Genomic DNA, 12,306 nt, shown 5'->3' on the forward strand with positions numbered 1-12,306 from the left:
TAACAAAAAGAAGAGTGAGGAGACATTCAATATTATAGAATGGAAGAGGAAGCTTTCAATCAAGCAATGATGTTACAATCAGTGAAGGAAGGAGGTAACGCAAAAGAGTGAGGTAAGAGAAATGAATAAGGAGACAGTCAAGGGAGGGAAGAGAAAATATTCAAGGAAGGTATGAACAGACAATCAAGAAAGAGGTAACAAGGAAGAAGTGAACAGATTGTCAAGGAAGGAATATGAGAATATTATGTTCAGACAGTCAAGGGCCAATATGAACCTAGTCACAGATGAGGAGGGGAAACAATTGGGAAAGAGTGGGGGAACAATCTAGAAAGGAGCAAAGAAACAGAGAAGAGATAAGGGCACAAGGATACAATCAGGAAAAGAAGTGGTATGAATAAACAAGAGAAAAGGGTAGCTAACGGATGGATGAGACGATAATCAAGGAGTGGATGAGGTGACATTCAAGAAAGAGTGAGGTAACAATTAAGAAACAGCTGAAGAAACAGCAACAAAAAAAAAACAGAGGTGGAGAAAGTTAAGGAAGGGGTGGGGTGACAATTGGGAAAAGACTTATAAAAGCATGAGGTGACCATTAAAAAAGAATTGAAGTGGCAGACCAGAAGATATGTAGGATAGAAACAAGGAAGGTATGAGGAACAATTCTAGGAAAAGATGAGGTTATGGTGTGTGTCAGCTCATTTGGCTAAACAGAACTTCTCTGAAATACTGTATGTTATGTTATTCTGTTATGTTAATAACTTTATAAAGCGCGCACTTGCCCGTGAGTGCCTAGGCACTGCTGCACAATACAAAGGCTACAGCTAATCGGAATATAATTATATTGTATGAGTGTTCCTTCAACAATGCCTGTAGAAACTATTATTTTTTGGCCAATTTGTTCTAGAAATCATGCTTGAAAATGCATATTTTTACACCATTATGAAACAAAATTATTAAACTGAGATACCAGAGTGCTCTTTAAAGGCTCTATTGCTGTGCTTGTAATAACAGGAAAAAATCACGCCCCACTACTTTCAAAGTTCACCAGCCGCCACTGAAAGTAAGCCAATGAGATGGTGCTGAGAGAGGCAGTGTCATTCAGATGCATGTCTCTGGACGACGAACCATGATGTTTTGGCTCGAAGACAGACATTAGGGCTGCCACTGGTGCTGTGATTCTTGTTATTTTCATTAATAAATTCACATCTTAGTGTAGAAAGATTGACATAGCTTTTGTTAGTGCTATTAGGACTATTACCAGGCAGGTCATTGCCCCACAGCATTTCTTTTGTCTTTTTGGCCATATGGCTCTTTGTAGGTTCTATTCTTCCTAGCCCTTCCAGTGGCCAGCATTCCCAGCAAATGTTTCACCACCCCATCCAACTTATCATAGTTCTCCAACTACTCCGGGTCTATCTCAGCAAACACTTCTTCAGAACCAAGAAGGACTATGAAGTGTCACGTTTTTTATAACCACTGGGATAGTTCTTTATTTTGAGAATTCCTGTCATTTTTCTCTTGTGGCTCTCCCTATATCCTTATTCTCCAAAGTGAAAATCTGTTTGATAGAAGCATGATGTGGAAGATATCAGGCTGGTTCTTTAGAGTAAGGAGAATCAATGGTTTCACCAAACCAACAGGGACGCCTTGAAGGAACAAGGGCATTGCCACCACACTATCTTCTTTTTTTATTTTTGTACACTTCTTTATTACAGCAAACTTGTGTTTGACTTTTCACACCCTAGCCTAGCTGATTAAATGTATGTGATTCATAGGCCACTTTCCATTAGTTCTCTTGAAGCTACTCTAAGGCCGTTTTAACCACTGCTCTACACAGCCACCCTAAATGGGCTACAGCACTCCTTAGTTGTATCGCCAATTTAAGGTGGCCCGGTTATCACAATCTTTTGTTTTGTCATTTCAAGCAGTTAGGGGTTCTTCTTTTTCTTTTCACCACTTCTGATACCCATCCGAGATGAAGACTGCCCTCAAGTGTGGTGAGTCATAGACCCCAACTAATTGTAATGTGTGTGGTAACTCTTGTTGTGGCCCATATTGCAATTACAAGTACTCCGAAAATTGAAAAAGACAGAGGGAGACAATATAATACATGCTTACATTTAAAGAAAAATAGATCAAACAATGTGTTTTTTGTTGCAATTTATTTATCATATAAAGCACCTTGACATACAGTAGCAGGAACATTAAAGAAGACCGCTAATATATCTAAACCAAATCCCAAGTCTTCCCAGACTCCATACATAGTTTTGTATTACATTGACAATGGTACTGTCTCCATTCTGGCACATAATTGCGCTAAATGTATATTTATAGCCATTGTGGAACTATCGATTAAAACATCCGTCTTTCTAATCAAACTCATAGTGGTATTTTTGTGGCAATTATTTATAGTTCAATTTCTCCTTTTTTGGCTCGAAAAGAAAGCACTTGTTCTTCAATTTAGATTCTATAGAACTCCTAGTGCTAAATTAATTTCTTCCACAACTGTTTGTTTTCTCATACACTGCCATATCCTTATTTTAATCATCCGAAATACTTTAGTGGGCAATCTAGACATGATGACACACGGATAAAGTGGTACTCCTGGGCATACCGTAACCCTATCATAAAGTGGCCTTATTTAGCATTTTGGGGTCATTTCGGCATTGGGCCCATGGCATATTGTGGTACTTCTTGCCATTCTGTGGGCATAGTTAGTGGCCCTGACATAGGATAGGCTTAATCTGCACATCAGTATTTTATGCGCTGTTGTCATGAATCGGTATTGCTTTAGTGAACATTTACAACTGGAGGATAAGGTTTTGATCAAAATTCCCAATTCTCATGGCTTGGGCGTCCTCCGATTGAAGAGTAGTACCTCCTTTTAGAAATTCGTTTTGAATCCAGACAGAAATTGGACACATAATTCAGCTTCCGGTTCCACACTAACTTCTCTGAATGTAACAATTGTTCTGTGTAAAGATATCGGTTGATTAGGGAAACATTTCCAACATGCCAAAAGAGGAAAAATCCAGACAGGCATTTACTAACTAGTAACAGAGTATTATAAATCTCCAGCACATTTATTTGTGTCTTCTTATTTTCACAATAACTTAGTTCCATCTTACTGTTCACATTATTTTCATTTGTTTTTATGTCATTTACAGGAGGCGCATCCGCATTTCTCTGCATTCAGGTACGTGTGTGGAAGTGAAGTCCCATCATTAAACAATATGTTCACTGTTTTTGTACTGGACACAAGCATCTTGCAGCAATCACATGGGAGAGCCGCATTATAGAAGGATGGTGGGTACCTGTTCAGGAATAGGAAAACAAATATGTCTGCTGCATTACTTTTCTCTTTAAACAATGATTATTTACCCATTTTTAAATCAAGTTTGAAATTATAACCGCAATTTGCAAAAGTAAATTTTCCCTACTGTCTCTGGAATGATTGCCACTAGTGAACTATAAATATGCCATTTTATTCAAAAGTATCCATCCATTCCTTTTTCGAAACTTTCTTTATAAGGGCAGACGGCACAATATATGCAGTAGAAACACATTTTCCGATAAACTTCTGATAATACCAGCATATTGAATATAAACTACATCATATAAGATCACGGAGGAAAGGGTTTTGTTACAGTGTACCTCGGCAGGGACAATGCGTCCGTTTGTCATTGGGTGTTTTGACATCATAATATCTGCACAGCAAACAAACACTGAAGTAGTTAGTACGATACGTTGTTAAAAGGTGAAAGCAAGGGGTTGGAGGGAGAGAGGTCTAACATATCCTTGCACAGGTCTAGAATTCAAAATAGGGAGAAGTGACTGACTACTCGGGTGACGCTAATTATTAAAATAGCAAGAAAAACCCTAGGGTTGGCCTGTGAGCTTGCTCCTTCCCAATCAGTGAAAAAGAAGGTATAAGGTCAGCTGTCTTAGTGGTGTTAGAACCTAAAGGGGCATATTTATACTCTGTTTGCACTGAATTAGCATAATTTTTTGACGTTAATTCAGCGCAAACTTAACTCCATATTTATATTTTGGAGCTAGACATGTCTAGCACCAAAATATTTGAGTTAAAGTCATTTTTGCCTGCGGAAAACTATCTTGCATCAATGAGATGCAAGGTAGGCGCTCCCAGGCAAAAAAAGACTCAAAGGCCCTAGTGCCCTATTTATCCTCCCAGGCAAAAATTGTGCACGAGAGGGAGGCAGGCCTAAATAATGGCACTAAGCTTGCTTAGCGACATTATTTAATGCCTGGGTCAGGGCGGGCGTTAGGGGACCTGTGGGCCCATTTCAATGGTGAAACACCATGGAATAAGCCCACAGGTGCCCTCCCCAGGCCCCAGGGACACCCCCACCCACACCAAAGGGACAGCGGAGAATGGGGGACCACATTCCAGGTAAGTACAGGTAAGTAGAGGTAAGTATTAACCTTTTTTGTTTAAAGTGCCATGGGGGCCTTACTTGGGCCCCCCTACATGGCACTAGGCCCAATGGCTATGCCCAGGTGACTGGGCGTGGCCACTGGGCTGGGGGCCATGACTCCTGTCTTTACTTAGACAGGAGTCATGTCCATGGGGGTTGTGTGTGAAAGAATGACGCTAGTCAGGTTAGAGTCATTATTTTGCCTGTCACCTGACTAGCGCCATTCTTTCACGCACAACCTCCAGTTTTCCCTAAGCCTCCCCCACCCAGTTAGCGTGATGAATTGTGATGCAAACCGGGCCTTAGCACCGGATTGCGCCATTCCTAAAATATGGCACCCGGCTGGCACTATGGAATGGCGCTAGCCGGTGCTATACTTTTTGATGCAAACCTGTGCTAACGCAGGTTTGCGTCAAAAAGTATAAATCAGGGCCAAAGTCCCTACTTCATCTTCCCTTGTGTGGTGGGGCCTTTTCGAGAGAGTGCAGTGATGGATGCCTCCTAATCTAATTTAATGCAAGTGGATTGTAAATTCCTAGTTGTGTGGCATTTGAGTAGAGAATGCAGTAGAGATATCACACAAGGTTGTAGTTTACCTTTAAGGCTTTAGTTTTTTCACAAAATTCAATTTAAACCAGCTCCTACTCATGGAATTATCAACTTTCAATAAAGAAAAACTGGGATTGTGAAAACATAGTAGATCCGCTAAGCCATAAAATTTGTTTAAGGTCATCCCCATATGACATCAGGGTAAATTTCTGAGTGGATAGCTTGGAACAAGAGAGTGATATTAAGGTTAGAAAGAGTGGAAATAAGAGATTAACCCTGTGGAACTCTGCCTAAAATAGGCAAGAACTCCGAATGAAGTGGAGGACGATGAAAAGCCTGAGAGCGAGAATCCAAAAAAAGTCAAGCCTTGCCTTTGCCTGTATCCCTCAAAACATGCAAAAAGAAGGGAATGAGTCCCCATGTTAAAAGTAGTGGACAAATCAAGAAAGGTCAGGGAGGCACAGCCTCCTAGATCAACTAGTATTTTAAGGTAACTGTAATATTATGAAATATTTTATTGTCGATAAAGGAATCAATTTTGTGCAATCTGATCTAGTTACGATATTGGGTGGGAGTTTTGTTTTGGATAAGGTAGTTAGTTTCCTCACGTGAAAAGAGGACTACATTTGTTCAACTCATCATGATCTCTATATAGTAGTCTTTCCTATGATGCTATCCTTTACATGTCACCTAACCATTAATTGCAGGTTAAAGCAATGTAGGATGTCAAGTTTCTGAGAATGCAACTTTTAGATATGATGAATGTAGTAGAAATAAATCTCCCCTGGTGGATAATTAGGTCATGTAATATGGCTTGTCTGTTGAAGTTATAAATGATGGTCTCTGAAAGGAAACAAATTTCCCCCTTTTTATCCCAGTATAGCACATGGAAGAGTTCGCTGATTTTTTTTATTTTGGTAGGCTTCCAGTACCGAGGGGTCCTAAAACAAGTCAGTTTCAGCCAAGCTTCTCTTAAGCTAGAGTAGAGGTATTCTAACCGAGAAGTCTAGTTTTCCTTCATGATTTTGTGGTGCAAAATTGTCCCCGTACATGGATAGAGTGAGAGAGATGTTGAATTTAGATCTTTACCAACACTTCAAAGAATGAGTTGTACATCAACCATATAAAAATGCTTTGAATACCACGTGGTCTCTGTAGGAAAGTGCCAACATTCTAGCATAGCTATGCCCACTTTCTGCCTGATGTCAGTGTGTTTAGACTGTAGTTAACTAGGATCCTGCTAATCAGGACCCCAGTGACTGTGCTCTCTCCTCTAAATTTGGTTGCTGTTAAACTTTTTACACCCACAATTGGCAGGCTGGGTCACCCATGTAAGTCCCTAGCATTTGGTACTTAGGTACCTAGGGCACTGGTGCAAAAGGGCTCCCCCATGGCTTGCTGCATGTATTGTGCCACCTATGGGAGCCAATACAAACTGTGTCTGCAGGCCTGCCATTGCAGCCTGCATGAAATGGTGCATGCACCCTTTCACCACTGTAAGGAAATGCCTCCTTGGCATGGTTACCCCCTAAAGTTTTGCCTTTGCTGGTGCTAGGTTTTGATTGAAAGTGTGCTGAGACCCTTTGCTTCCACAATAGGCACAGCCCTGGCACTCAGATAAGTCCCTTGTAACTGGTACCCCTGGTACCAAGGGCCCTGATGCCAGGGAAGGTCTCTAAGGGCTGCAGCATGTCTTATGCCACCTTGGGGACCCCTCACTCAGCACATGCACACTGCTTCACAGCTTGAGTGTGCTGGTGGGGAGAAAATGACTAAGTCGACATGGCACTCCCCTCAGAGTGTCATGCCAACCTCACACTGCCTGTGGCATGGGTAAGTCACCCCTCTAGCAGGCCTTACAGACCTAAGGCAGGGTGCACTATACCACAGGTGGGGGCATATGTGCATGAGCAATATGCCCCTACAGTGTCTAAGCAAAACCTTAGACATTGTAAGTGCAGGGTAGCCATAAGAGTATATGGTCTGGGAGTTTGTCAAACGCGAACTCCACAGTTCCATAATGGCTACACTGAAATCTGGGAAGTTTGGTATCAAACGTCTCAGCACAATAAATGCACACTGATGCCAGTGTGCAATTTACTGTAACATACACCCAGAGGGCATCTTAGAGATGCCCCCTGAATACCAATCCGACTTCTAGTGTAGGCTGACCAGTTCCTGCCAGCCTGCCACAAACCAGACAAGTTGCTGACCACATGGGGAGAGTGCCTTTGTCACTCTGGGGCCAGAACAAAGCCTGTACTGGGTGGAGGTGCTTCTCACCTCCCCCTGCAGGTACTGTAACACCTGGCGGTGAGCCTCAAAGGCTCACCCCCTTTGTTACAGCGCCACAGGGCATCCCAGCTAGTGGAGATGCCCGCCCCTCCGGCCACTACCCCAACTTTTGGCGGCAAGGCTGGAGAAGATAATTAGGAAAACAAGGAGGAGTCACCCATCAGTCAGTACAGCCCCTAAGGTGACCTGAGCTGAGGTGACCCCTGCCTTTAGAAATTCACCATCTTAGTTTTTGAGGACTCCTCCAATAGGATTAGGGATGTTCTCCCCTCCCCACAGGGAGGAGGCACAAAGAGGGTGTAGCCACCCTCCGGGACAGTAGCCATTGGCTACTGCCCTCCCAGACCTAAAAACACCCCTAAATCTAGTATTTAGGGGCACCCCAGAACCCAGGAAATCAGATTCCTGAAACCTGAAGAAACAAGAAGGACTGCTGACCTGCAAGCCTGCAGAGAAGACGGAAGACAACAACTGCTTTGGCCCCAGCCCTACCGGCCTGTCTCCTGACTCGAAAACCTGCAACCAGCGACGCATCCGACAGGGACCGGCGACCTCTGAAGCCTCAGTGGACTGCCATGGACTAAAGGATCAAGAAACTCCCATGAGCAGCAGCTCTGCTCAACAACAGCAACTTCTTTGCAACAAAGAAGCAACTTCTAAAGAACTCACTCTTCCCGCTGGAAGCGCGAGACTTCACACTCTGCACCCGACGCCCCCGGCTCGAGATCCAGAGAACAAACACCACAGGGAGGACTCCCTAGCGACTGCCACCGCGTGAGTAGCCCGAGATGACCCCTCTGAGCCCCCAAGGTGATGCCTGTAGAGAGAATCCATAGGCTCCTCCTGACCACGACTGCCTGTAACAAGGGACCCGACGCCTGGAACCAACACTGCACCCGCAGCCCCCAGGACCTGTAGGAACCAAACCTCAGTGCAGGAGCGACCGCCAGGCGACCCTCTGCCTAGCCCAGGTGGGGGCTGTCCCGAGAAGCCCCCCTGTGCCTGCCTGCACAGCTAGAGTGACCCCCGGGTCTCTCCATTGTTTCCTATCTGAACCCCGACGCCTGCTTTGCACACTGCACCCGGCCGCCCCTGTGTCGCTGAGGGTGTGTTTTGTGTGCCTACTTGTGTCCCCCCCAGTGCTCTACAAAACCCCCCTGGTCTTCCCCCCGAGGATGCGGGTACTGACCTGCTGGCAGACTGGAACCGGAGCATCCCTGTTCTCCATTGGCGCCTATGTGTTTTGGGCACCTCTTTGACCTCTGCACCTGACCGGCACTGAGCTGCTGGTGTGGTAACTTTGGGGTTGCCTTGAACCCCCAATGGTGGGTTGCCTATGGCTAGGAACTGAGACTTGTATGTGTCTTACTTACCTCACAAACTAACCTTTACTTACCTCCCCGAGGAACTGTTGATTTTTGCACTGTGTCCACTTTTAAAATAGCTTATTGCAATTCTAACAAAGACTGTATAGGATATTGCTTTTATTTAAAGTTCCTAACTTACCTGTGTGGAGTACCTTGCATTTTATGTATTTACTTCAAATCTTGAACCTGTGGTTCTTAAAATAAACTAAGAAAATATATTTTTCTATATAAAAACCTATTGGCCTGGAGTAAGTCTTTGAGTGTGTGTTCCTCATTTATTGTCTGTGTATGTACAACAAATGCTTAACACTACCCTCTGATAAGCCTACTGCTCGACCACACTACCACAAAAATAGAGCATTAGAATTATCTATTTTTGCCACTATCTTACCTCTAAGGGGAACCCTTGGACTCTGTGCACACTATTTCTTAATTTGAAATAGTATATACAGAGCCATCTTCCTACAACCACCGAACCTGGTCACTGCACTTAGACATTTTGTCATTTTGTCTGGTAGGCTCTTCAGCCCATGGGCAGGGTGCATGTCTCTAAGTGTGAGGGTCCCCCGGCATGTGCAGGGTGCACCTACAGACCGTAGGCCAATTCCTGGAATGTGAAAGTGTGAGGAAGCCACCTTAAGGTATGTAGTGGACACTGGTCCACATGAGTGGTCCAACTACATAATGGCTTCTCTGAAACCTAGCTATGTTTGGTATCAAACATGTTGGAACCGTGCAGCCACATTGATTCTAGTATTAGTTGCATGACACCATGAACTCTGGGGGTTCCTTTGAGGATCCCCTAGTTTTGCCTGTGCAGCCTTAAGGGGTCTAACTCCAAGCCCACGCTACTGCTGACCCTAAACACTGTTCTACCCTCCTGCTGGTGAGCCAGGCTCAGGCCAGAGAGGCAGAACAAAGGATTTTTTGCAAGGGAGTGATGTGACTACCTCCCCCTTTATATTAGGTGCCTAGGGGCTAGGGAGGGGTGGCCTCTAAGTGCCACCAGACTGCTTCGAGGGGCACATTTGGTGCCTCCTTGCATAATCAGGTTTGCGTCAGTTCAGGAACTCTGTTCCTGCTCTGGCTCAAAACTGCACAAAGGATAGGGTAGTGACTCCCCCCTGTCAAGCTCCTGCCCTAGGGATTTGTACCAAGCTTAGCCAGGTGGCCACTAGATTCTGCCACCTTGGAAATAAGATGTGCAGAGGCCCCTGGGAGCATCTGACTGGCTAGGCCAGGTAGATGATGTCCCTGACCTCCTCTTATAGGTGGGTTACTTCAGAGAGTGACCAATACTCTTTTAGGCTTATTCAAGGGCTCGCCTGAGGGTGGGTCCTCAGACTTCTCGAGCAAGACTCTCCAAGGAACTCTCTGCAAGACATCTTCTGCTCCTAGCCTCTGAAACCGCTGCCTGTCTGCTCTGGAACTGGAACACTTCTGCTTCTGGTGGCAAGGCTCCCATTGCAACATTGTTTCTCCAGATCCTGCAAGAATTCTCTAACATTCCAAGGCTGTGCATTTTTCAAGGTCACAAGGACTCTGTTTGCAGCCAGAAGGACAAAGGAATCTCCCTTGGAGTGAAGGACTCAGTCCCCTGCATCCGCAAGCACCTCAAGACAATGTCCACCAGCTGGTGGGGTCTGCTGTGACACGGACATCTGAAGATCCTGCTTTACAGGTGATGACTTTGTGGCCTCTTCTGGGTCCTGCTTGTGCTCTAACCCACTTGGGAGACTGTGGGCTCCCTGCTCCTGCCACTGGACTGGAACCCCTGTGCACTGCAACTTTTGCACTTGCCAAGGCTTTTTGACTCTTCCTCCAGGAGATCCTCAGGGGTCCATAAGCACCAGCCTCCAGCATTCTGCAACATGAAGATCAGTCCCCATCCTGCAACTCCTGTGACGTGGGACGTCTGTTTTGCTGTGCTGGTAAGGCCTCCATGTGACTCCATGTCCAACGCCTGTGGGTGACTCATGGGAGCTTCATCGACTTCTGATGGCCTTCCTGAATGCTGATGGCCAACCCTGACTCCTCCTCCTGAGTAGAGTCTCCTGGACCTTGCTGGTCCCCAAAACTTTGCAAATACTTCTTCAGCTCCTTCTTGCATTTGCCAGTGCTTGTTGATGACTTGGCTAGTCATTGACTCTTCTGAAAACTTGGTGACTGTCGAAGGACAGCTCAGAGGTTACTCCTAAGATCTTCTGCAGCTCCAGGACCCCACAGCTAAACTTCTTCTTCCACCAACTTCCAGGAACTTCACCTTCATGAGGGTGGGCATTGCCACCTGCACCACCTGGGCACTTTCAAGGGTGCTGGACTCTGTCCTTTCACTTTGCAGGTCCTCCACATCTGGAATCCCCCCCTTGGTTTCACTGGCCTGGTCCATAGGTCAAGACAGCAGCTGGACAATCCGAGGCATCAACTAACTTCAGAGAGAGTCAATTTTCCCCTCTGCATCTGTGTCCCTGCTGTAGGTACATCTGTCTTCTGGGTATCCTGGGGAAGGGCCACTCTCCATCCTTCCCTCTATCTGCTGGTTTCCTCTGGCTCCACAGGGAGGGTCCTGAATCCCACAAACTCCAACCTTTACTCTCTGTGTTAGCCTATGGGACAACTGGATGGGTAACTACCTTGCACTTAGTTCCAGGGGACACTTACTGTACTTATCCCTGGTGTTTCTCTCTGCACCCAGACCTTATCTAACTACCACACTTACCTTGGTTGGTTTCACTATTTCACATTCCACTTTTTTAGTATGTCGTTTGGTTCTCCCATAGGGCACTGTGTATTTTTATGCTATTTCTGATGGTTATTTTGTGTATATATTGTGTGTATATATCTCCAAAGGAAGATCTATCAATGCCAATTTAGCTGTAGTGCTGCAATAAAATATCCTTTATTTTTGCATTTTTGACTACTATGATTTTGCAAGTCCTTTACATTCTTCCCGGATAAGCTTCAGCAGCTCGCCTCAGCTACCCCTAGATAACTTTTGCTATCTGGAAACCTATTCACTATCACTAAGGGTTGCCTGGACTCAGTATAGGGTGCTATAGTCTCCATTATTGGAAACTACTACAAAGACAAAAGGGGACATCATAAAAATTTGCCACCACATCTTACGCTCATCAACTATGATCCAGAACAAACATCACTAGAAAGAATATGTTCTAGAAGTAGGAGAACAGCTATTATGAAACCAAGATTTGACTTCAGATAATTATGAAACTAAGATTTGACTTCAGATAATTAAATAGCCAGTCACCTGACTATCTCAAACAAAGAAATCATCTTGAAAAGAAATGTACACAGCACAGCCTTACTAACTGCAAAACATCTTTACAAATGTACAGGTTGGAATGCACTTGTAACGAAAATTACATTGGCAACGTAACACACAAAATCACACTTTGCATCTAAGAGCACAGGAGCACAAATAGGGTAAGAAGCAAGAAGCATGGCAGACTTCAGTTAGACTGTATTGAAACATGTCTCCCCAAACAAGCCAAATGGCAGAGAAAACATTACACAAAAAAGCCACATGGAAATTATTTGAACTTACTGATCTAGATTAATTGAATAATGCCAATGAATGAGACTGACTTCTACCAAAGTGAGGTCTCATGGTTTTGCTACAATAGCTTACACTTTCT

General features: G+C 44.6%; 1 protein-coding gene across 1 annotated transcript in view; it reads right to left on the reverse strand.

The window, feature by feature from the left end:
- Positions 1-2,127: 2,127 nt before the first annotated feature.
- Positions 2,128-12,306, reverse strand: part of LOC138284407 (mucin-2-like) — a 1,933,778-nt gene continuing 1,923,599 nt past the window's right edge. The window contains exon 67 of the mRNA XM_069223144.1: positions 2,128-3,314. Within this exon, the coding sequence (XP_069079245.1) occupies positions 3,158-3,314 (157 nt within the window). The 3' untranslated portion in view covers positions 2,128-3,157. The remainder of the gene's footprint in view (positions 3,315-12,306) is intronic.

Source organism: Pleurodeles waltl, chromosome 3_1 (genome assembly GCF_031143425.1).
Source record: "Pleurodeles waltl isolate 20211129_DDA chromosome 3_1, aPleWal1.hap1.20221129, whole genome shotgun sequence".
NCBI lineage: Eukaryota > Metazoa > Chordata > Amphibia > Caudata > Salamandridae > Pleurodeles > Pleurodeles waltl.